Genomic DNA, 22,230 nt, shown 5'->3' with positions numbered 1-22,230 from the left:
GTTTCGGCAGATTGCGAATGCTGGTTATTGTGGCAAAGTTCGTTTGAAGTGGATCTGAATATCGCCCCATCCTGAATGGTAGCGTCATATTTACATCAGCCGTCTGCCGATCTTGGGTTGTGCCGAGGACCCACTGGTCGGGTAGACTCCTATCATGTAGATCCCCGTGATCTAACGGATTGAACGCTTCTTCTTGCTGTATGACCCCGGAGACGGCGGTCCAGGTTGAAGCGGTAGTTCTCATATATTTCCCCTTTCGTCGTATGTCTAAGAATCCATCACCTCGATCGATCTAAGAATCCAGCCGACCAAATGGCACTCACTAAGTTCACGCTCTACCATAACACCTACTCCGTGTGCTCCATCATGGTCCGCATGACGTTGGCTTTCCGCGGAGCCCCGAAAGATGACGCCTCGGCCATGGACGTCGAGGAACGGATCGTTGACATCTTCCACGAGGAGCAGCTGTCAGAGGAATTTTTGTGCACTGTCAACGAGCTGGGACAAGTGAGTAACTGTTCAAGCGCATTCCCCGAGATAGGAATTTGACTCGTATCAAACCCCAACCTAGGTGCCCGTCCTGGCCTCTTCGAACCTGCCCGAGAACATCAAAGATAGCCTCGACATAACCCACTTCATAGCCAAATCCTATCCGAGCCTGATACCCGCGACACACTCGGAGCAAATCACTAGGCTTCTCTTCAAGCTCCATGACATGAACTACTTTTCGCTGTCGTTCGCCGGACGGCCGATTGTCGCCGCTTCGATTGTGGCTGGCGTCGAGAAGAGGCTCCAGCAGACTGATAACTCCGAGAGGTATCGCAAGGCGCTGGAATCCAAATTGGACATGTGAGTATTTCACTCCCCGCGCCTTCAAGATCTGTGCTAATACGTATTTTAGGGTCAATCGCAACAAGGTAGGTGGCCTCCGCCCAGAAATAACCATGCAGATGTCGGAGCGCGCCACAGCGCTCATGCACGAGATCGATGCACTGCTCCCAGAGAAGGGCATCGATGGCCAAGCTGGCCCTTGGCTCTTCGGCCTTCAGCAGCCAACGGCACTTGACGCCCATTTGATCGTGTTTATAGCGCGGATGCGCGACGTGAACCGACTCGAGTTGATTCCAGATAAGTTGCAGAGATATGCAGAGGAAGCGACACGCACCGTGGAGTGGAAGCAAGTCATGTTTACTCGAAGGACTATGGCACCACACCACGGCAAATAAATTGCTCTGTCCACATAAGCACCATCCCTCGGGTATTACACTACACCAAGACATCATTGACCTGATATGAAACCGTGGTATATGACGTGTTGAGGGATTCTGTGTATAGATGAGACGAGATTCTTCGTATAAATAGGCGTTGATCTCGTTTTAGAATGAGAGAAGGAAACAATTTTACACGAACTACTGATTGATGCTGTCTTGCGTATCTTTCGACCATTTACGACCCCTGCACAATAAGGAACCGAAAGTAACAATGTCGGGAACAACATCAAACATGTAGGCATATTAATACAAAATTACGCCTCCAGACACAAGACTGAGCCACTTTCCCATAACTTTAGTGTTCTAGTACATGTTGAACTCGGGCGTCTTGTCCTCCGGTAGCCCGTTGCTGAACAGCTGTTTAATATTCGTCCATGCGCAAACGACATTGAGCCAATATCCCATGACAATAAAAAATAGTCTTCCCGTAAGCGTGCTAGTATCTATAGGCTGCATAATATTTGTAAGTTTCGGTACACGAGTAAGTTGGTAGATAGGGAAGTGATGCTCACCACAAAATTGTCTCCGCCGCTCTTCTTCACCCACTCAAATGACCGAGGTATCATCTCATTTTCAAATGTAGAAAGTGCCTTTCCAATCTCAGCATTAGCCACGCGCTTCTCTTGCTTGTTCTTGGCGGCCAGATCAACTATCAATGGGAGAGCTTGACCAGCGTCCAACATTGCCATATTACCACCCATGCCTCTGTGTTATCATGATCAGCCTTTTGAGCTCCTTTAAAGTAGAGGGTGTGAGAGGGCCAGTGCTATTTGACAAGGCAACACCCTGTAATGCACCAAGCGCTTTGAGTTACTAACCTGGGAGGGAGCATGGCGTGCATAGCGTCGCCTAACACCCAAACTCGAAGATGACCTAGCTCTGGGGTATCCTTGTTCTGAACCTTCTTCCGCCAGCTTTTGGGTGGCCTCTTTGCCGTCCTGGGTCTGTAAATGTGTAACGGGGCGCCTCTCATAACCCCGATCATCTCTTGACTGTCCCAGGTCCAATTAGTGGCCAAACTCGACAAATCATCTTCATATGATACGGATCGAAGGGGAGGGGCAACGACAACGTACTACAGAGGAGACCAATCTTTGACACAATTCGCCATGTAATCGTACTGGATATCGAGGCTCTGCTTGTCGAGGTCCGGTGGTAGCAAGTGACGCTCGACATTCAAACTGACCATGCACGAAGACAGATCTTCGTCGAATGCAACTTGTTGAACATTTGCGTTGTCTGTCTTGGAGCTGCTGTCATTTTCATGCTTTTTCGGGCGGTAAACTTTGACAACCGGACTCATTGTTAGCATCAACCCATCAAATTAAGTTGACAAACCATGCAAAGCTTTGCAGGGCGAGCACAGCAAAAATGCTAGTTTCTTGTTAGAGCGCTTTACATACCTCCAAAGAAGAAAGACTTCTGGTCAGCCCAGGTCATAATTGGCCCGCCAACAAGGTTTTTCGACATCTTCACAAATCTTGAAGTGGGAAGATCGCATTTGGCTGTGATGGCAACATGTTTAGGGATGTAGTCGATGGAATTCAGCCCAACTTGTTCGTTAACCTGAGAATCTAATGTTAGCGCTATGTATTGGTGTAACATAAAGGTGTCCCATGCTAGCGGTTGTTTTTATGTTTACCTTGGAGTAGCTTCCATCGGCGCCGATGAGAAGGTCGCAGTCATCGTGAGTTCCATCGGCTAGCCAGACCCTTATCATCTCGTTGTCGGTAGCAGCGTTCAACACTTCATACCGATCGAAACCTGCTTCGTATTTGAGCTTGCCGGCATCATACAGAGGATCGGCCATCAAGTCTCGCAAGAGCCCTCGATTGATGGGAGCGTTCTTGTCATACGCAGGAAACTGGCTGAGGTCAATCAACAGCTTACCGTCTTTGTGGAAGACGCGCGGGGCCTCGGCCTTAGCTTCGCTGGCGGGACCAAATTTCCTGACGATGGTCATGAGCTGCTCCTTCGAGAGACAGGTTCTCATCCCTTCCAGTGCCGGAGCTGTGAGGCGAATTTGTAGCCCCTCTCGTGTGGAGTGGCGCTCAGAGCGTTCATAGACTTGAACATCGATGTTGTTGCGGGTGAGTCCAAGAGCCAGCAAGTTGCCTGCTAACCCTCCGCCAATGATGATGACTTTGAAAGGCATGGTAACTAAGAGGTATCACGACACTGTACGAATGATGTGGTGGATAAACTTGGACCTATGCTATTTATCATTTGGGACTGCTTTGAGCACCCCAGGTTTTCCCCGCTCCTGGATTAGCAAACACAGCAAGGCGGTGCATTTATTGCAGTCTAGTCTGGGCGGAAAGATCGGAAAGAAGAAACCTTTCGGATTTCCCGCGCCGTTTACAAGGTTGGGAATCCCATGGTCAGCCTGTAGGATATCCGGATGCAAAGCTCAGAGTCGGAAGCATCCGAGTGAAGGAGCCTTTCGGATTCCCCGAGGGTTAGCCAAGCTCGGGAGGCTCTTGAGGCCCTTGACCAAGGTTGGTAGTCCCGGTGCGGAGTTTAGGGTCGTTATGACCGGCTTAGGAACGACTGGCATCTATGGGCTTCATCTTGACAGACCCTGGGCCGATACTAAGCAGAGCAGTGAAGGGGAAACAATACGGAACCGGGAAACCCGTGTTATTGGTAAGTCTCAGGTCACTCACATTATACTTTAGAGACTCGGTTAGTCCAAGAGTCATCTGTTTCTGGAGAAGGGTTCCTCTAGATGATAGGCCGGTTGGGTTGACTAAGCGGCACTTTCTCTGAGATAGCTTAAAGCCCCTGGACATGCTTCCCCTCTCCCCCACTTTCCGTTCAGCCCCAGGACAGGGATGACTCGGTTGAACATTCAGGACGAATGCTTTGAGGTCCTGGAGAAAATAGGGGGGTTGACCTTACGGTTAGGGCTAAGGAGCATACTTAAGTAGGTTGGGAGAAACAACAGCAGAGGAGTGTCAATAAACCGTGAAGAGAACACTAAGTTCTTCTATACTCTACAGACTCTTTGGCGCAATGCCAGACAATTTCCATTGTCCATCTATCTTGGCGTAAGTCGCCGTGACGACAACCCATCGATGTGACTCTTCAACAACCTCCTTTGACTGCTCACTAGATAAAATCTTCCACTCAGATCGCACCTGATGACGAGCAATAATGTGAGCTTCATTAACCACCCACTTGGACCCCCCAAGGAGATGCTGGGTGCGTAGTAAAGGGTTGCTAAACATTGCGCCGCTAGTTTTGGCAACAAATTCGTCTGCCGTCAAAGCCTCGTGAACTGGTCCACCAAGATCGGTATAGTCAGTCTGAGGGAGGCGGGTTCATATCAGTTCATGTGTGAAGGCTTTGACATGTCGGACTAACACGTAGAAGTGGTGCCACGAGTGACCTTAATAAGTCCCAATCCTGTTGTTACGATTGAGTGCCAGTCAGTCCACATATGGTCCTTGTTGTAGCGAGGCAAAATGATGAAAGAAGCCCTTGCGAGGCACTCACTTTGGTATCCAGGCTATGAAAATAGTCACAAGTCAGGTTTGATAGCGCGAGATAGTCTGGTTCGAAAAGGTTGCATCAGCCCAACAACACATAGCACGATAGCGGTAAAGGGATAATTCCCACCTGAGAAGTCTAGGTTTGCTGGAGCCATTTTTGCAGGAAGTCTTCTTGTCCTTGGTGTTCTTTGAGCATGAAGTCTGAGACTTGGCGCACAGGTGAGGTGAGACAAAACGAGGACGGGCCGGAATAGCATCCGGGAGCAATCCTTCTTAAGATCAATGGATGATACCCGAGTACCCTGGAGGTTAACGGTGGGCAGCTTCAGAGACCGGGATGAATTGCCGGAGGGAGAGTCTCCGACTGTCTTCGGATTGTCCACGAATTAATAAGGTTGATCCGCATGCCACGTCGGAAGATCCGAGATGGTGGCACACACGCCGTGGGATACCTGTTCGTAGAGATTCCATGAAAGAATTTACTAATCCAAGTTTTGATATACGCTAAGAGAATCCATCACATTGCGGAACTTCCGGAATAAAGGTTTCGGGAAAATAGCTGACCTAGCAAGACTCGGAGAAACGGTGCACAGCTTGACTAGAACTGCAGCCGGGCCTTTTGTCAAGCCCCTCTTAGTTTGTCTTTTTAATTCACCATACGCCATTCTAGCTTTCAGACTGCCCGGGAAGGCCGGTTCCTGGCTTTCCGTCCCCGCGATTTGGTCACATTACCCCAGCTTGGGTAAGATCCGATAGCCTCTGAGAAGTGGGGATATAAGATGAACTTCATACTCCTTCTCTCTTTGGTCTCAATACATGTCTACTATTGCTTCTACCAAAGGGTCTCATCTGCGTCTCTTGGTATCTGTCTTCAATCCAGCGCATCATCCTCAAAGTCGTGAGGTGTTATCGCTGAAGAACCTTCTCGAAATTTGCTACTACTTGCCGTCCATTTGAACAAGCAAACTAGGCACCGGCTTGCTAGCACTCGATGCCTCTCGTCCCGTCAGGCACCCATCTTGGGCCGGAGAGGCCTATGGTTAGTCTGCCCTCCACCATCCGCCCTCTGCCAATGTTGGATCATCTGTACTCCCCTCAAGCAGACCCGTGCGGCTAATGCTAGCTGGTGATGCATAGACATGGCCGCTCTGGTGGCGAGTGGTAATGCTAGGCTCGCTCTGCTTTTTTGTCATGATGGGCCAGTTCCTCAGCGCGTCTATTCCACCAATGATTGTTCCCATCATGATGGATCTGCAGGTGGATAGTAGTCAGGTTTCTCAGCTGGCCAGCTGGGCCACGCTCGCTGTTGGCCTCGGGGTAAGTTTGATACTCTCTCGAGTTGACTTGGCAACTTATTTTCTCTTCCGCGTTCCCATCGACGCTGACTTTCAAGTTCCCTTTTAGAATATCTGGGCTGTCCCCACCGTCGCATACATCGGTAGTCGATATACCATCCTGATCGGTCTCGTTATTTTCACAGCATGCTTCTTCTGGCAAGGCGCCTCTCAAACATACGACTCCCTCCTGGCGGCCCGCATTGTCGGTGGTCTCGGCGGTGGTGTAGTCGAGTCACTTGGCCCAGTCATGGTGGTACTTCTGTTTCCTCGAGAGTACGTTGCCCGCGCCATGAGCGTATACACCTTCGCCTTGGGAGCTGGCACTGTCTTTGGACCTCTTATCGCCGGATACATGGTTGAAAATCTGGGCAGTTGGAGATATCCCAACTATCTCTTCGGTGGAATTTCGGGTCTCAATCTCATTGCCACAATATTGATGTTCCCGGAGCCTATCATGAATATTCGAGTTCCTGGAGACCCGGAGGTGCCGACTTCCCAAGACGGCAGTCTTGCCCTTGACGAGAACCAAATCATCGAGCCCAAGGCTGCATCAGAAGAGGCAGGACGGGCAGAACAGCACGAGATACAGCCGCCGCTTTCACTCAAAATGGTTGGCCCATACAAGCCCTCCGCTGTCTGGTTTCGGCGGTCTTTCTTTTTGACCCTCAAGCACAACCAGCCTGTGTCAAACTACCTACTACTCATGGCGATGCCCTTCAAAGTTCTCGCTCTTCCATCTGTCATTGTCACCGTCCTACTCTTTGGCGTTACAATTGCAATAACCATTGGCATTTCCGTCCTCGTTTCACTCACCTACTCAGCGCCGCCCTTATTGTGGTCGCCAGGCCAATTAGGCCTTTACAATATCGCTGTTCTTCTCGGCTTGCTAGCTGGGGTGCCTATTGGCGGTATCTTGGCAGATTGGCTCGCAGCGAGATACTTGAGGCGCCACGGCTATTTCAAGCCGGAATCGATTCTGCCTATCCTGATACTCTTCTCAATTACGACGCCTACAGCTACTACACTTGTAGGTGTTGGCCTTCAGCGGGGTTGGCACTGGGCTATTGTTGGGTTGCTTTGGGCAATTGTCAATGCGAATCTTACTGGTGGTAGTAATATCATGATCGCTTACTCAACCGACAGCTACCCAGAGAAGGCCATTGACATTGGCGTCGTGGTCAACATCATTAAGAACGCTATTGGTTTTGGGGTCTCCTACTCTACAGTGGAGTGGTGGACGCACGACAAGCACTTAATGTTCGTGACATTGGCCACTGTGATCTTTGCCATCTTCCTTGGTGCGCTGCCGCTATGGATCTGGGGCACTAAGATTACCAGCAAGACAAAGGCGTGGGTTCTTGGGTACAATGTAGCGTACTGACGCCGTTTGGACATTACCACGATAGGGGCCAATCCCCTCATGATGAACTGAGATGTACTGTTGTGGTAAATTGTGCTTCTGCGCTATCCGGGTTGTTAAGTCGTGGTTTCTAGATATCAAGGGACTGTGTGGATGTATATAAAGATATTCTCAACCTGAGAGTGTTAAAGTATTACCCGTTTCCATAAGGTTCTGCATTCTATTAGTTACCTGAAATTTTATTTACCATCAAACACTTATCCGAAATACCTAAGTAAAAGGGTAATAAAGCATGAACTGAACAACGCAAAGATATAACTTGGGTAATAGATATAAATAATAAAAATCAAAACTCTTTTAGCTCAGCTTCTCCATGTGTATCTCCATTATCATTCCCCTAATACTTTGAGATAAGTCTTCTCAGCTAGTCAGTATCGCTAAACACCCGGAGCACCTCAGTTCACGCAGTCCTAGTCGCTATACTGGCAACATGGAAAAGCAGGCGGGAGATCTAGATCTGCAGCGTGAGATGAAGCTCGTGGCGCATGTTTGGGCACTGGCTGAGCGATGCCAAAAAGGGATGGGTGAATAGATGGACAAAGGGAAAAATATTAAACGGGGAATTCACTCTCACCCCAGACATGGAGATTGTCGAGAGCCGCCAACGTGCGGTGTGTTGGCTCCGGACTGTCGCAGACATTTCCATCGGCATAGTACTCGACAACGAAGCCCGATGAATCAAACCAGTAATTGAAGATCTGGCTGGCCAGGGTACGAGGGCAAACCGTTGCAGGCCAAAGTCGTGACCGAAACCATTTCTGATGACACGGTGGTGCACAATGTCCTTCACGCACCGACAGTCGCACAATCCCGAAGCCATCTTTTGGGCTTGAAAACTCAAGGACACCGCAGGGATGACATGCCGCATCACGCTGCTTTCTCCCATTGCAACTCACCGAATGCTTCCGATGCGCTGCATGGGCCTCGACTATAAGGGCCACGCCGCCGAGGCCAAGATGTCAATACTCGACACACCTCCGCTCTTCATCGAACCGCGGTCTGTGGTTCTTGGTCGGAGAAGGTAAACATCCCCAAGATTACACAGGACGGCTCAAGTGACTACGAGGCGGAGCTCGCCATCATCATATCCCGGGACGGTAGAGAAATTCCCGTCGCCGAGGCAGAGCAGAACATTTTAGACTACGCGTACAACAATGACACCAGTGCGAGGAACTGGCAATTCAAAAACATTCAATGCAGCTTTTCGAAAGGCTTCGACGGCTCGGTACATTAACCAATGGGATATACTACGAATAAGTATTCAGGGTGTCAAGAATGATCTTCCTACCCTGAACACATTCAGGTCATCGGCCCGCAAGGCAGAATCGAGTCTTTTCTATTAGGGCTGGTACACAAATAGCTTGAATAGAAATAAACCTCAATGATGATACGGAATTGTTTTTGACGAAAAAAAATACACCCATCCTCCAGATACCAGCATCCTTTCTTCTTGCCTTTTTTTTTTTTTTTTGGTGCTTCTATTTCCCAGCCGAACACTTGCATGTCGACGTCGTGCTCGCCGAAGCTGGTGTAATGAATGTGTGAGTACCCGTGGAGCCTTAATCCTTGCGCATGATTGTTTCAAAGAATAAGGCACAGTGGTTTAACGTACATAATCCCTGCCTCATTCTAGGCAACTGAAGGCGGCGACGAGGCGGCCGTAATCGAGGTGAAACGCGCGAGAAAGTCATTTCGTTTGCTACTTTCTATTGGCTAGCTGCGTGATATTACAGACGAGACTGCAACACAAAGATCCTTCTAGCCTCGCGAGGGATGACGCGCGCTTTGGACTGTAGGGAGATGTTACAGCCCCCAAGTATACTCCCCATACATATAGGTAGTTGTGCCAAAATCACAACACCAATGCAGCAAAAGTGCAAGGGATCTTACAGGCCGGTAAGCGCGAGAGTGTCGCTGTTTCAAACCCCTTATCAACATTGCTCTGACTCGTAGCTACGCCTAAGTCACGCATGTCATATCATCTCAGATTGAGCACAGTCACCAATAAGGAACTTATAATTGGTGGACCTCCCAGGAGGTGTGTCTTGGCGCTTACTGCTGCACTCAGCTATTCAATGAGAGTGGGTGGTGAGTCTCAGATGTATGCACGGCCTTGTTTGATCGATTGTGCGCGAAATCCTTCCATTCTCTCCTGTATCAACTGCTGCCTAATCAGCAAGCTGCCAGACTTTGGACCTTTCGGTTTTTGATGTGAGTGTGGATAATGGCAAACGATTCCGTCGTCCCTACTTTATCTTTCTTCTTAAATTATGCCTAATAAATGAAATAAAACATTATTACTATAAAAATAAATACTTAATATCAGTCTTAAAAATATTACTACTCTAAAAAGATATTAAATAAGTGTCAGTAGGATTAAGAACACACCCATATATACAACTAGCGATAGGCATGTATGCGAATAGCAATTCTCATTTTCTGTGTCTAGGTAAATCTATAATAAATAATAAATAACCAAGAGGAGTCCACATTCCTCTATGTCACTAAGTACGGCGCACTGCGGAGCCCATTCTTCACAGCAGCGTAATCATGATTACAGTCGTCAATCCCGACATTACAGCAGTAGGCACTTCTAGACAGCCCACCAACCAACCCGTAACCCTGCGAGATCCGGTAGAAGAGGGTCTTTCTGTAGGAGAAACAGCGGAGGTCTGACCTTGTGGCGCGGTGACAGCGGTCGGCTGTATCAGGCTGCGTGTGCTCCCTTGCGTGACGTCCCATGGTGTCGCTGTAGAAATGGACATAGACTCCACATCTGTCTCAAAAAACTCCAGCTGGTACGGCAAGCCCGACTGGGCAGGATTTCGAGTGGAACGCGAATAGGGTTGGTCGATGGTCTTTTCCGAAGTGAATGTTGCATAGTCTCTAGGGACGTTTGCTGACCTCTCGTACAAGTCATACTTCAAGGCATAGCATCGTTTTTCCGCGTTTTTTGGATGCACAAAGCATCGGTAGTCCCAATTACCGACGGCATTGGGTAAATCAAAGTGAGGCAAAATATAGGGACCCAACGTGCACCCTCCGGTGTCGCGATTAATGAAGCAAGGCCGCCCGTCGGCGTTGATTGAAATGTATTCATCCCATCGCTATTTAGGCGGTACAAGTCAGTTTTTTCCTTCCCCCTTCTGCTAGTGAGGGATGATAGAATTGATGCGGGTACATACCAGTAAAAAGTCGTCGCTCTCTGACGACCTTTTGAACAGCGGTTCGACAGCACCGTGACTAGAAGCTTCATCACGCCGATTCGTCCAATGCGGGCAGTAGAAATCTCCCATAGACCCGTCTCCGAAGCAAAATGATAGACACTCCAAGTGAATCCTTTGCACGCTGTACTCGCAAAGGCAGTTCAGAAAGTTTGGGTCGTCCTGTGGACAGGCCTCGATCAACCCTCGCATGGCGCAGCGCTGGCATTGGGGATAATCACTCCCCGCAAGCAACACTTGGCGAGCACTATTACACTGAGCTCCGTTCGGTGGCCTTACGCTCCAGTATCTGCTGTCCCCGTTGTTTGGTACGTCGTCGGTGGTGTCTTGACACAGCTTGCTGTCACTCCCGCCAGGGAAGGTGCTGACGCAATTCATTAGATATGGTAGGGAGTTTTGCCTCATGAGACAATCGTATTCTTGAGCCCATGTTTTCGCTGGGCAGGCCACGGGGTCACGGAATGGCATACAGCCGTGGAAAACGGCTTGAGCCAGTGGAGAGTTCATGAGACAAAGGAGCAATGCCAGGAAGCCTGGACAAAAGATGTGTTGCGGCATGATTGAATGAAGGGTGAGGAAAAAAGACGGTGGTTGGGTTGAGATTAAGAGTCAATTGAATTCTGCTGTTCTTGGGACAATGAAGAGGTCGATTGAAGTGTCACCAGGTCAAGACAGATGGACAGCGAAAGAGTACCTAATATAATGAATGACCCAATACGCAGACTGAATCAATGGCACGCCTTCGGCCCCTAGAAAGTTTTTTTGAGACAAGAGGGGGGAAAATAAGAATAAGGCTGTAGCACGCCTGCAGCTCCTTAAAAAAGTATGGGACAAGAGGCATATGAGCCGGGCGAAAATAAGGATAAGGCTGTAGGATGAGATGCCTGCAAGCCAAGACTGCGGCTGAACACCCCTGAGTTTGCGCTCGGCAGCAAAGTATACTGTCGGCTAATGTTTTGGTAGTCGCGGATCAGAACACCGGATCTGGAAATCAGCCGCTGAAAGGGAACGGGCCACTCAACCTATGAGGGCTTTCTGAAGGAGACTTCATGTAGGTACGTGAAACTGAAACCAGCCTTTCAAACCCTTGTGAGACTGCACATTGACGTGCCGCTAGCAAGGCAAGTAAGCCAGAGCTTTGTATTTTGTCTAAGTAGTGGGTGGTTTTGGGGGCGAAATCTTTTCGGGGGGGGGGAATCTTTTCGGGACCGAAGATTTTGAGACGCTCCGCCAACATCGTTGCAGGGTTGGTAGTCAGCTCCTTACACGCTGGTTTCAGGGGGCTCATTGTTTGGAAGTCGTCGTGGAAAGTCACATACCCCTGCACTGCATGGAGTGCCGCCTGCTAAGAAGCGCGGACAGCCTATGGCTATGAGAGGTTGGTTGATACGTGTGGGAATAGAAGGATACGTATCATGTGCAGATGTTGGTTGATGGCTGGGCATTTATCGATAGACAGCCTGGTCAAAACTCATTGGAGACTGTCTTTGAGACAACTTTGCCATCATAGCCACTCGTGTGTTCTCACCCCCGCGCAAGCAACACTTAATTCATCATTCTACCTCAAACAATGTCCGAACTAGATCCCAACCTCTACACGGTGGCGTGGATCGCTCCTCTCGAGATCGAAGCTCAAGCAGCCTTACACATGTTGGATACGCGACATGACGGCAAATTCCCCGTCAATCGCGGAGACGACTACGTGTTCCACGCTGGTATTATGTGCAACCACTATACAGTCATCGCGACCCTTCCCGCAGGCCAGGAGTACGGTACCGGCTCCGCAGCCGCTCTCGCCAGTCAGGTCAAGACATGCTTCCCTAATCTGTGGTTTGGACTTCTCGTCGGCGTCGCAGCTGGCCTGCCTAACCTCACTACAACTCCGCCGCGCGATATCCGCCTAGGTGACGTTCTAGTGGCGCTCCCCGAAGGCGACACTCCCGGACTTGTCGCATACGACTTAGGCAAAGAGACGGCGAAAGACGGCTTCCAGCTGCTTCATTCGGGACATGTTCTAAATATCACTGAAACTATTGTCAGAGCTGCGATTGGTTATATCAAAACAACCGCGCCCACGGAAGAAGGCAATCTTTTTCTCTCGCACTACGAACGTATAAGAGACAAAAGGCACACAACCGGCACTTTTGCCGACCCCGGCCAGGACCATGACAGACTATATGAGACGGATGAGACGGGGGAAAAGGAAGTCGAGCGTGAGCCACGGCCCGATGTGGAGCGCACGCGAGTGTGGTACGGCCCGATAGGCTCCGGGGAAAAGCTGATGAAGAATCGTCAGAAGAGGAACGAGCTGAGGGACAGGTTTAACGTCATTGGACTGGAGATGGAGGCAGCTGGTACTATGAACCGCATTGCTGTAGGTGTGATCCGAGGCGTTTGTGACTATGGAGATGAGCGGAAGAACAAGCAATGGCAGCCCTATGCTGCTGCAATGGCGGCCGCGTATGCAAAGAGCGTGTTGTCGACGATTCATCATCGGCCTGCTCCCGGAAGACAAGGAGAACTGGTCTTGGCACATTCTAGGACTGACGATGAATCCCGCGAGAGTAAGTGAACCATATATAAGCCGTCAATAGCTATTAACACGGACTTGCATAGTTTGCGAAAAGAAACTTAATCCCAAGCGCCCACGAAATCGGTTCGATGAAATCTTGGCCTTCGATTCTTCGAAATGGCTCCTTGAGCACGAAACGTACGCCAAGTGGGCTAGTTCTCGACCGACGAACAAAGCAGCCGCACTTATCACATTGAAAGGTAAATGTGGTGCTGGCAAATCAGTCTTGATGAAGGAGGCAGTCTCCAGTTTCGACAGCGACTCTTCAACCATCACTTTGTATCACTTTTTCGAACGCACATCTGAGGCCAAAGACGTTGATTCATGGATGAGTTCCAGCACCGCCTGCTTTCGATCTCTATTGGGTCAACTCATTGCCAAAGTACCAGGGAAGCCTTGGACTCACGCCAAAATATGCACCGATGCGTTGGCGGGAGAGTGGGACGTGGATTTGAGGACGGATAAAGACCTCAGAGAAGATATCATGAGCGTCATCCTCAACAGCAACCCCACTGGCGGATCCGAATCCCCCCGGTTACGCATCTTCATTGACGCCCTAAATGAGTGTTCGGGTCCTCAAGCTAGCAGGGGTGACGATGGGTTTCGCCCAATACTCCGCTTCGCTTCGGAGCTGCTCAATAAGGCACTTGGCGCCGGAGTGGACATTGGCATCTGTGTCTCTAGGAGATATTTCCCAGACTACGGCGCCTCAGAATTCGAAACTGAGACAATCGAATTGGATGAGCCAAAGCGGGGCTTGGTGGAGAGATTTATTGCGCGACGGCTGGAGTTGTTGAAGAACCCAGAGCTTGAATTCAAGTTGCTGCAGAGATTGATCCATCGCAGTGGTGATGGGTTTCAATGGGCCAACCTTGTTACCACGGACATTCTCGATGCAGGTGAACGATCAAGCCCAAAAGAGCTCATGAACCTGGTAGATGCAGTCCCTGCCACCTTTGGTGAAATGTACGAACAGACTATTAGTCGTATCGACTTCACCAAGGAGCACCACACACTCCAGCTGTTCCAGCTGGTCCTAGGATCCTACAAGCCAATGACCCCAAACCAGCTCAGACACGCGTTGGCATTCGCAAAGGAATTTACCTACAATAGCATCACACATTGGGAAAACTCGGATGAAAAACTACCAGAAGGTGCAAAGTTCAAGACACGACTACATCACCATTCCCACGGCCTCATCAACATAGTAAAGCTGAGAAAGCGAATTGCTGTTTCTGGCTCGAGTCCTTTGAAACAACAACAATATGAGACGGAAGAACAGGTCCGCTTCATTCATGACTCTGTAGGCCCTTTCTTCCAACAGAGGGGCCTTGGCCCAGACTTCAACAATCTAAAGGAGAGCTGCCATTTGTTCCTGTTCGAGTGTTGCACTCGCGCTCTTGACGCTTGCAGTCTGAGCAAGACCGAATCCAAGTTCCTCGATTATGCCAGCGAGTTCTGGCTCCAGCATGCCCGAGAAGCTGACGGCTTGCTAGTAGAAAAGACGAGCTTGCCTCTGTTCATGCAAAACTGCAAATCAAGGAAGGCCAAGGGCCTCATTGACCAGCAAGTCAAATATCTCGCTTCTTCTCAAGCAAAAGAGGCCATCTTACTCCAAGGTCAAGGTACCACCATGTTGGTTCTGCTAGCCACGATGGGGTGTACTGCCCTGCTCCGAAGTCACCTGCAGGACTGTCCCGATTGTAAAAGCGCTTGCGCTAATTACAATACCAAGGCCGACCACTATGGGACCGCTTTGGGCAACGCTCTCATCATGAGATGGACTGACACGGCAACTTACCTGATACGTGAGCACTGCCAAGACGACGTCAACCGCCGCTCCGATGTTGGTAAAACGCCCCTGTACACTGCTTGCTACTTCAAACACGAAGAAATCGTCGAGTTTCTGCTGGCTCGTGGTGCGGATGCTTCCTTGCATTCTTCGAGCCCCTACGAATATCCCCTACACGCCGCCATCGCGAAGGGATACACTAAGCTCATTGCCATGTTGTTACATACGCGAGATGCCAAAACCGAAGAATTACTCAGACTTCGCAAAAGATATCCTGGAAATCGTTCTAGCAAGAGTCAAGGTTGGACTGCCGTGCATTTCGCCGTGGCAAGTGAACAGTGCCTTGCTGTTAAGAAGAAGGTACTGAATACCATTCTGGAGTTCGCACCACGAGGGGTTGGTCTACTAGACGTGAAAGACAACGATGGGAACACGCCGCTGGAGTTGGCAGTGCTTGTTGGCGAAGAAAACGATGAGGATGTTGATGATCTCCTCGATATGTTGGAAGGTTTTGAACATAAGAGACGGCGATTGAGTTGAATATTGGTTATTGCGAGAAGAAAAAAAATGTAATTATAGAAATACTGGCTATTTGATGTGTAAATACGCTACTTTTGCAGGGTTGAAGTCAGAAGGGTTGAATTGAAGCTTGAGAAAAAGATATGTGTACAACGGCCTTATTGTTCAGCTACTATTCCTTCTGGTTCTAGGTGCAGCACTTATTGTCTATCTCTACGGTTTGAAAATTCTGCACGGCGTTGATATGTCTGTTGATGTGGAGTAAAGCTAAGAGAAGATAAAAGGAATACACCAAACATTAAAATAGTGTTTATTAATTTGTTTTTGTTTTTTTAATTTCTAAATGATTCCTTCAATTCAGTATCCCCTGACCTGACTAACATCTTCAGGCTATTTCAATACTGCCTGTAAGTGGAAGCTTTCTGCTGCTTGAACCAACATACAACTTGTAGGTTCCTTTTCTCAAACGCCACTCCTGGGCCGTGACGTCCCAGATACTAAGGTCTCTTCGCGTCAAAGGGAACTTGGCCAGTCTAGACTGACCCGGAACGAGGGGTCCGACCTGCTGGAAGCCGCGTAGCTGTCGCACAGGAGTGTCACCTCCCGGAATGTGGACGTAGAGTTGCGCAGCCTCTGCGCCGTCTACCTCGCCCGTGTTCTTGACAGTGGCCTTGACCAAAGCCACAACGTCCCACAGCTCAGGGTGGCCGCCCTGGACGATCTCAATTCTAGGATCAGGGAGCTCTTCGGTGCTGACATCAGTCCTGACAGCCGCCTCGAGGTTTGAGAACTCGAAAGTGGTGTACGAAAGGCCAAAGCCGAATTCATACAAAGGCTCAATCTTATTGGCGTCAAAATATCGGTAGTCGATGTAAACACCCTCAGTAAAGTTGTCCTCGGGGAAGTAGTCAAAGGAAACACTCGAGTTGAGAAGGTGGCCATAGTCCTCCTCCTTCTTGGCAACGGTGAACGGAAGCTTTCCAGAGGGGCTAACGTCACCGAATAAGACATCGGCGAGACTGTTTCCTGATTCCTGGCCAGGAAGACCGGCATAAATGACGGCCGTGACGTTGGGGTGGTCAATCCAAGCATCAACGGTGCGAACGCCTAGACAAAGTCGGGTCAGCTTGCGATTCGCACTCACTTCTACCCACGTGGCTCAATTGAGTAAGAATATGTATGTACTTACCAGTGTGGTGGATGGTGACAATGGTGTTGGAGCAATTGGCAGCAACATTCTTCACAAGATTGTCGCTGAACTCGTCAGTTAGGCTAACACGGTCGTAGCTTTCAGAGCCGTAGGCATTGATAAAGACCAGACAAGCATCAGAATTTACAAAAGGACCAACGGGGTTTTCGGCGTAAAAGTCCCATCGAAGAGTTCCCTTGTTCTTGATAATGCGGTCCTGGATGGCCTGGAAGGGTGAGACGACGTATGGAGGCGTGCTGATGCCCGATCCACCGCCCGTCACAAGAGTTCCATTGAAAGTGTTCCAACCATAGTTGACGGTGTAGTCGCCACCATAGCGGTTGGGGTTGCGCCACGGGGCAGCACTGACAGTGGCATCGTAGCCGTAAATGACGAGCATCTTGGGGTTCTTAAGAGGCAGCGCACTCTTCACGTTCTTGACGAGAACGGTACCGGCAGCCCCGATCTTTCTGATCAGCTCACCGTGGTCGGCCTGCACGTTGACCACGTCGCCCTTCTGGTTGTAGTTGTGAATCATGGCAGGGGGCATCTTGTTCTCCTGGTCGAGATGGTACCACGAGGCAAGCAAGCGGGTGGCCATGTCGTCGATACGTTCCTCGCTGACAGAGCCATTCTTGACGGCCTCGATGAGAGAATCTCCCCAGAAGCCATCGTTGGGCATGACAACGTCCAGTCCGGCATTGGCAGAGGCCACGCCTGATAGCTGTGCCCCCCAGTCGCTAACGACGAAGCCCTCGAAGCCAAGCTCGGTCTTGAGAATGCCATTCATCAGCTTGGAGTTTTGGCAGCCGTACGAGTGGTTGGCGCGCTGGTATGAACACATGACACTCCCAGCACCCTCACGGAGCGCGTCCATGAAAGGGAAGGCGTAGAGCTCATGGAGAGTACGGTCGTCTACATTGGAGCTGATGGACTCGCCCGGAGGGTTTCTGGACTCGAGGGTTCCGTTGCCGTGTTCAGCATTACGGCGACGGAACTCTTGCTCATTGAGAAGGAAGTGCTTTGGCGTCGCAATAACGCCGGCATCCTGCATACCGCGAACAACAGCGCCCATGCCAATGGCAGCGAGGTAAGGGTCGCTTGAGAGACCCTCCCAGTTGCGACCACCACGAACGATGCGTCCCATGGGGCCGGCAGTGGGACCCAGAGCAACATTGACTCCCTTGCCAAAGTACTCCTCTCCGAGGGCCTTGCCGTACTCGTACATGAGGTCCTTGTCAAAGGTGGCAGCGAGGTGAAGGCCGGCCGGAAAGGCAGAGACAAACTCTTGGCCTCGGACACCGTCAGGGGCATCAGAGAAACACAATGCCGGGATTCCCAGTCGTGGAATTTCACCAGAGTTGCCAGTGCAGGTGCCAGTCCAGCCGCGAGTAATGTTTGCCTTTTCCTCGAGGGTGAACTGTTTTACGAGCGCCTTGGCTCGGCGGTAGGCCTCGCTCCATTGACGGTTAGTAGTGCCATTTCCGATCGCTACGCATATTCGACATGAGCCAACTGGAACCTGAATCTAGTCGGAGGGAGAAGACTCACGACTCGGGTATACTGGCGGGCTGAGGCCGTAGTACGACACCTCGGAGGGGTGCGACGAGTTGGAGCTGCTGTCCGCAATGGATCCGGCGGCGCAGAGGCCGAGGAGAACAATAGAAGTAAGAGCTCTCATTGTAAATTGTCTGTTCTCTACGGTAGCCTTGACAGGTGAAGTTCAAGCATCGCCGTGGGACATAGTTCTCGGCCTTGGTTATAATCGTGCGCTCTTAGCGTCTGCGGGTCAACATATGGTCGGCCGCATGGCAAAATCATTACTATCTACAGTAGCATTCGGACCGATCAAGGATTAATTCGGCCCTTCAATTTGGTTGGACACCCGAGTATTCATCTCCAGAGGCGGTATAGAGGTTCCCGAGACATCCAGGCGCGGAAGTTGGTAGCGCATCGTCAGGCAAGCGCATGAGCCAATGCAACATGACCCCGGCCAGCTTGCACTTGACCTCAACAAGGCTTGGAATAATGTTAGAGTTATGGGTCCATGGCGTCATATGGAACTGCGGGGAAGGGTATAGTGAGAATGTGGTATGTAGTGATGAGATATTGGAGGAGTAGGGTAGTACGATACTGAAGGGAGAACTTGTGACGGTTCGGGGATCGAGAAGAGATTCAAGGGCTATATTTATGTCTGTCTTCGTTATTGTGACACTTATTACGCCAAACACCCAAATCCTATGTAAATACATCCCTCAACTCTTGCGTGAACCTTTGAACCTCGGTTAGGGAAGCAAAGTTCCATCAAGTGATGATCTCTCAGTCCCGCTATCGGAAAACCCACTTAGACTGTCCACTGCCCGCTTAAATTACGGTAAACAAATGGAACAAAGCACTCTTCCGGGTTGCTCAAATGTCGGGAACAAGGTAAACATCCCGGATCTAGCCCATTTTTGCTACCAAGTAACATCCATTGTGGAGAATGGAGGCATGTGGTGTGCTATTACCCCGCTGCAAGACGCGGGCAATGTTGTTATTCGTCTTTGTCAGAAGACATATCATGCTATAATCCCGATACCGGGCTGGCGCAAAAGCCAGTGGGATATACGCAATTGAAATCTTGGTTCGGCGAAAAAAGGGGATTGAACTACGGGCTCGTAATTGAGGGCTTATTGTTTCCACCAATAGAAATGTTATTGTTCTCATTGTATAAATTCTAATTGGTAAATCCATTATTAGGTGTTAGAACCTAAAGTCTCGCAATATCCCACTGTACCGATAGAGTGGGTTGATAAGGTGCGCACCCGTTTCCTTAGACCTACACTGCCGAGCTACCAATGCGCCTTGGGTATATAAATCCCTTACCTGCTGTCACTTGATATAACAGATACCCTATTTTACTCATACACATATCCTGATTCACTTGGTTCAAGCCCCCGACTGATGGACCTACTCTATACCTCGTCACGTACCTTTCAGTCGCCTCCTTCAGTAAAACTAGGGTCGGCCCCATGACGAGATCTTAATAGTCTGTCTCTGGTGATGAAGAATTTCTAGGGGCGCCAAAAATGTTGAGAAAACTTTTGAATGAGGGACAGAGCAATTGGGTAGAGGGTGGGATGCTACAAGAGGGCAACTCTATCTGTTTACTGCAGCCTGCCAGCTGATTTAACTGGTGTTGTTGATAAGTGAGAGATTATGACCGAGGATTCATAGAGCTGCTTCATCGCTGCTTGCCTCGATACTTCTCAGGGCGATGTTGTAAACGGGGATACCTCAGATGCTAAAATCCTCTAAAATACGTGGTTTCGACCGTAGTACTCTAATCAACAAATAATGACCCTACACCCCGAAATGAACCTACAGAACCCAACGTTCCGAAAATAAGCCCGATCTGTGCGAATCCAAAAGAATCACGTCCCTCGACCCCTTACCTCTCGACCTTTTGCCCCTCGTACTCCTCAACTTTTCTTTGGCCCTTGTCCGAGAGTGTAAGCGTCTGTGATGGGCATCCCTCCTGGATAGCCCGGTGCCCCTGATCGATACAGGCTGGCTCAACCAGCGATGCCGAAGCTCTCTGGAAGCGAGATGCAATCTGAAGCATACCGACTCGTTTGACATGCCGCTTCTCAAGATTTCTTCATACGCGATTCTCGACATATAGACGCATATTTCATCCGCTACCCCCCAAAGTGTGCCAATGACGTGCGGAAACCCTGTCAGGTGGATGCTTTCATCGATAAACCGGTCGTCTTTGATTTCGCCTGTCCCGCAAGCCGAGTGATACACCAGACACGGATGACGTTGGCGAATATTTAGTTCCAGAAGAGTAGCCACCGTTAGCTAGTCCGTCTCCCAGTCTCGCAGTAGGAGAGAACCTTGCGAAGGATCCATGGGGTTTGTGCTGCCATTGCCTGCAAAGTGAGAGATAGAGCAGGTTCGAAGATGCGACATGACGTGATCTTTTTGCGCTGCGGGTGTGACGGCGTCGACCTTGGCCCCTTTGCACAGCTCTTTCATGTTGAGGAGGTGTATTTATGATCGAGGAACCTGCCATCAGGAAGTCGACGGAATTTTTGGGTGCTGCTCCGTGTAAGTTCTCCCTCTCATTAATCTGCACACATTGATATGTCAAAACTCCAGTTGTGCGCCTCATACAACCTGTATCGAGTACGCCGATCTCGAAGCTATCCGAAATGCGACCATAGTACTGGAGGATGGGTGGTCTGGTACGCAGACTCGCATAATGTCATCATTGACTACTCATACCTAGTTTTGGTGAGTAACTGTAGTCCACCCTGAGCATCTTACGTATCGGATGCCTTTAAGGACTGGCGACTAATTGAATGGAGACCACGAGAGCAAGCCAAGCCCCGGAATTAAAATGACCCAGCTAGCCAACGGCAGTCGATTAACGAACCATGTCGAAATATAGGTAACTGAGGGCCCCAGTAAAAGCTTTAAATGGTATCTCATCACGACTTCAGCCTGGGCTCTCTCAAAGTACGTCCCTATCCCAAGGTAGGAAGCGCTGGCGAACGCGAGTGGAACGTACTGTACACATTGAAACAGATTATCTATTTTGGCGCAAAAATGCGATGCGCGCCTCAATTTGCCCGGTCTAACTATTCCACTGGTTTCTGTTCTATCTACCAGCAGCAGCCGCAGCCTCCTTGTCGGCGGCCAACAAGCTCTGTATCGCTGGCCGATTCATGACACGATCCCACCAAGCACTCACAGCCTTGCGACTGACGACGAGATCTCCGTACCCGCATGCGAAAAGTCTTTGGATCAGCGGAATGTAGTAAATATCCGCGAGCGTGAAGTCATTTCCAGCCATGTAATCCTTGCGTTGCAAGAGACGCTCTGCGACGTCAAAAAACGCCTCGACTGACCGCAGCGCTTCTGAGACAACGGCCTCGTTGGGAGGCAGCCCCATGAATTTCTTTGCAAATTTCTCAAATGCGATCCGGCCTGCAGGATCTGCGAAATAGAGCATTTCTTCCGACTGCGCCTGCTCAAACTGCGCCATAGCTTCGACGTTGGAGTCCGGCGGGAGAAGTGGGAATGAGTACTTTCTCGCGAGGTATTTGCAGATTGGGCGACTCTCGTAAAGAGTGAAGCCGTCGGGGAAAGTGATGGCGGGTATTTTACCCCACGGGTGACGGTTCCTGTGTTCTTTGGACTAGGTGCAGCGGCGTTAGCAGGGGAACAAATATTTGATGAATGAGAAGAGAAGCCGCATGGGTTTCCAAGAGAGAAGAGAAAATGTTCATCTACCTTTTGCTCCCCTTTTTGAAGGTTGAGAATGACGAGTTCGTAGTCCGTAAAGCCACCCTCGGCGAGAGTCAGGCGGACACGATCGGTGTTGGTCGAACCGCGAGCGCCATACAGAGTAAAGGCCGGCATTTT

General features: G+C 49.9%; 7 protein-coding genes across 7 annotated transcripts; 3 read left to right on the top strand and 4 right to left on the bottom strand.

The window, feature by feature from the left end:
• The first annotated feature begins 169 nt into the window (after positions 1 to 169).
• BGZ61DRAFT_456240 (uncharacterized protein) lies at positions 170 to 1,405 on the top strand. Its single transcript, XM_046246483.1, has 3 exons — positions 170 to 507; positions 572 to 849; positions 902 to 1,405. Exons 1-3 carry the CDS (start codon positions 313 to 315, stop codon positions 1,224 to 1,226), a joined length of 798 nt encoding a protein of 265 aa, XP_046101659.1. The 5' UTR covers positions 170 to 312; the 3' UTR covers positions 1,227 to 1,405.
• Positions 1,406 to 1,574: 169 nt separating this feature from the next.
• Positions 1,575 to 3,426, bottom strand: BGZ61DRAFT_496077 (uncharacterized protein; the record flags this gene model as incomplete). The annotated part of the gene is made up of 6 exons (XM_046250971.1): positions 1,575 to 1,721; positions 1,784 to 1,976; positions 2,090 to 2,290; positions 2,348 to 2,538; positions 2,727 to 2,837; positions 2,914 to 3,426. 6 exons carry the CDS (start codon positions 3,424 to 3,426, stop codon positions 1,575 to 1,577), a joined length of 1,356 nt encoding a protein of 451 aa, XP_046101658.1.
• Positions 3,427 to 5,756: 2,330 nt separating this feature from the next.
• On the top strand, positions 5,757 to 7,483 carry BGZ61DRAFT_480762 (major facilitator superfamily domain-containing protein; the record flags this gene model as incomplete). The annotated part of the gene is made up of 3 exons (XM_046249236.1): positions 5,757 to 5,804; positions 5,903 to 6,082; positions 6,170 to 7,483. The coding sequence occupies 3 exons, from the start codon at positions 5,757 to 5,759 to the stop codon at positions 7,481 to 7,483; spliced, it is 1,542 nt and encodes a 513-aa protein (XP_046101657.1).
• A 2,573-nt stretch (positions 7,484 to 10,056) lies between these two features.
• Positions 10,057 to 11,304, bottom strand: BGZ61DRAFT_480761 (uncharacterized protein; the record flags this gene model as incomplete). Its single annotated transcript, XM_046249235.1, has 2 exons — positions 10,057 to 10,629; positions 10,708 to 11,304. 2 exons carry the CDS (start codon positions 11,302 to 11,304, stop codon positions 10,057 to 10,059), a joined length of 1,170 nt encoding a protein of 389 aa, XP_046101656.1.
• A 1,012-nt stretch (positions 11,305 to 12,316) lies between these two features.
• On the top strand, positions 12,317 to 13,318 carry BGZ61DRAFT_357921 (Pfs, NACHT and WD domain protein; the record flags this gene model as incomplete). Its single annotated transcript, XM_046240921.1, has 1 exon — positions 12,317 to 13,318. One exon carries the CDS (start codon positions 12,317 to 12,319, stop codon positions 13,316 to 13,318), a length of 1,002 nt encoding a protein of 333 aa, XP_046101655.1.
• Positions 13,319 to 15,907: 2,589 nt separating this feature from the next.
• On the bottom strand, positions 15,908 to 18,571 carry BGZ61DRAFT_395212 (glycosyl hydrolase family 3 N terminal domain-containing protein). The gene is made up of 3 exons (XM_046242919.1): positions 18,370 to 18,571; positions 16,819 to 18,309; positions 15,908 to 16,736 (listed from the first exon to the last, which is right to left on the bottom strand). Exons 1-3 carry the CDS (start codon positions 18,497 to 18,499, stop codon positions 16,015 to 16,017), a joined length of 2,343 nt encoding a protein of 780 aa, XP_046101654.1. The 5' UTR covers positions 18,500 to 18,571; the 3' UTR covers positions 15,908 to 16,014.
• Positions 18,572 to 21,463: 2,892 nt separating this feature from the next.
• Positions 21,464 to 22,227, bottom strand: BGZ61DRAFT_358340 (glutathione S-transferase; the record flags this gene model as incomplete). Its single annotated transcript, XM_046240953.1, has 2 exons — positions 21,464 to 22,003; positions 22,099 to 22,227. 2 exons carry the CDS (start codon positions 22,225 to 22,227, stop codon positions 21,464 to 21,466), a joined length of 669 nt encoding a protein of 222 aa, XP_046101653.1.
• Between the last annotated feature and the right edge of the window lie 3 nt (positions 22,228 to 22,230).

The sequence above is a fragment of the Ilyonectria robusta genome (assembly GCF_021365365.1).
Source record: "Ilyonectria robusta strain PMI_751 chromosome Unknown BGZ61scaffold_16, whole genome shotgun sequence".
NCBI classification, from domain to species: Eukaryota; Fungi; Ascomycota; class Sordariomycetes; order Hypocreales; family Nectriaceae; genus Ilyonectria; species Ilyonectria robusta.
The sequence above is the reverse complement of the archived record's forward strand: the minus strand, read 5'-3'. Positions and strand labels throughout refer to the sequence as shown.

Coding starts and splice junctions, on each gene's coding strand:
- BGZ61DRAFT_395212 (XM_046242919.1), bottom strand. CDS start 18,499: ATGAGAGCTCTTACTTCTATTGTTCTCCTCGGCCTCTGCGCCGCCGGA. Junction 18,310..18,369: donor CCCGCCAGTATACCCGAGTC/GTGAGTCTTCTC, acceptor GAATATGCGTAG/CGATCGGAAATGGCACTACT. Junction 16,737..16,818: donor TGTCACCATCCACCACACTG/GTAAGTACATAC, acceptor GACTTTGTCTAG/GCGTTCGCACCGTTGATGCT.
- BGZ61DRAFT_456240 (XM_046246483.1), top strand. CDS start 313: ATGGCACTCACTAAGTTCACGCTCTACCATAACACCTACTCCGTGTGC. Junction 508..571: donor CTGTCAACGAGCTGGGACAA/GTGAGTAACTGT, acceptor ACCCCAACCTAG/GTGCCCGTCCTGGCCTCTTC. Junction 850..901: donor CTGGAATCCAAATTGGACAT/GTGAGTATTTCA, acceptor TACGTATTTTAG/GGTCAATCGCAACAAGGTAG.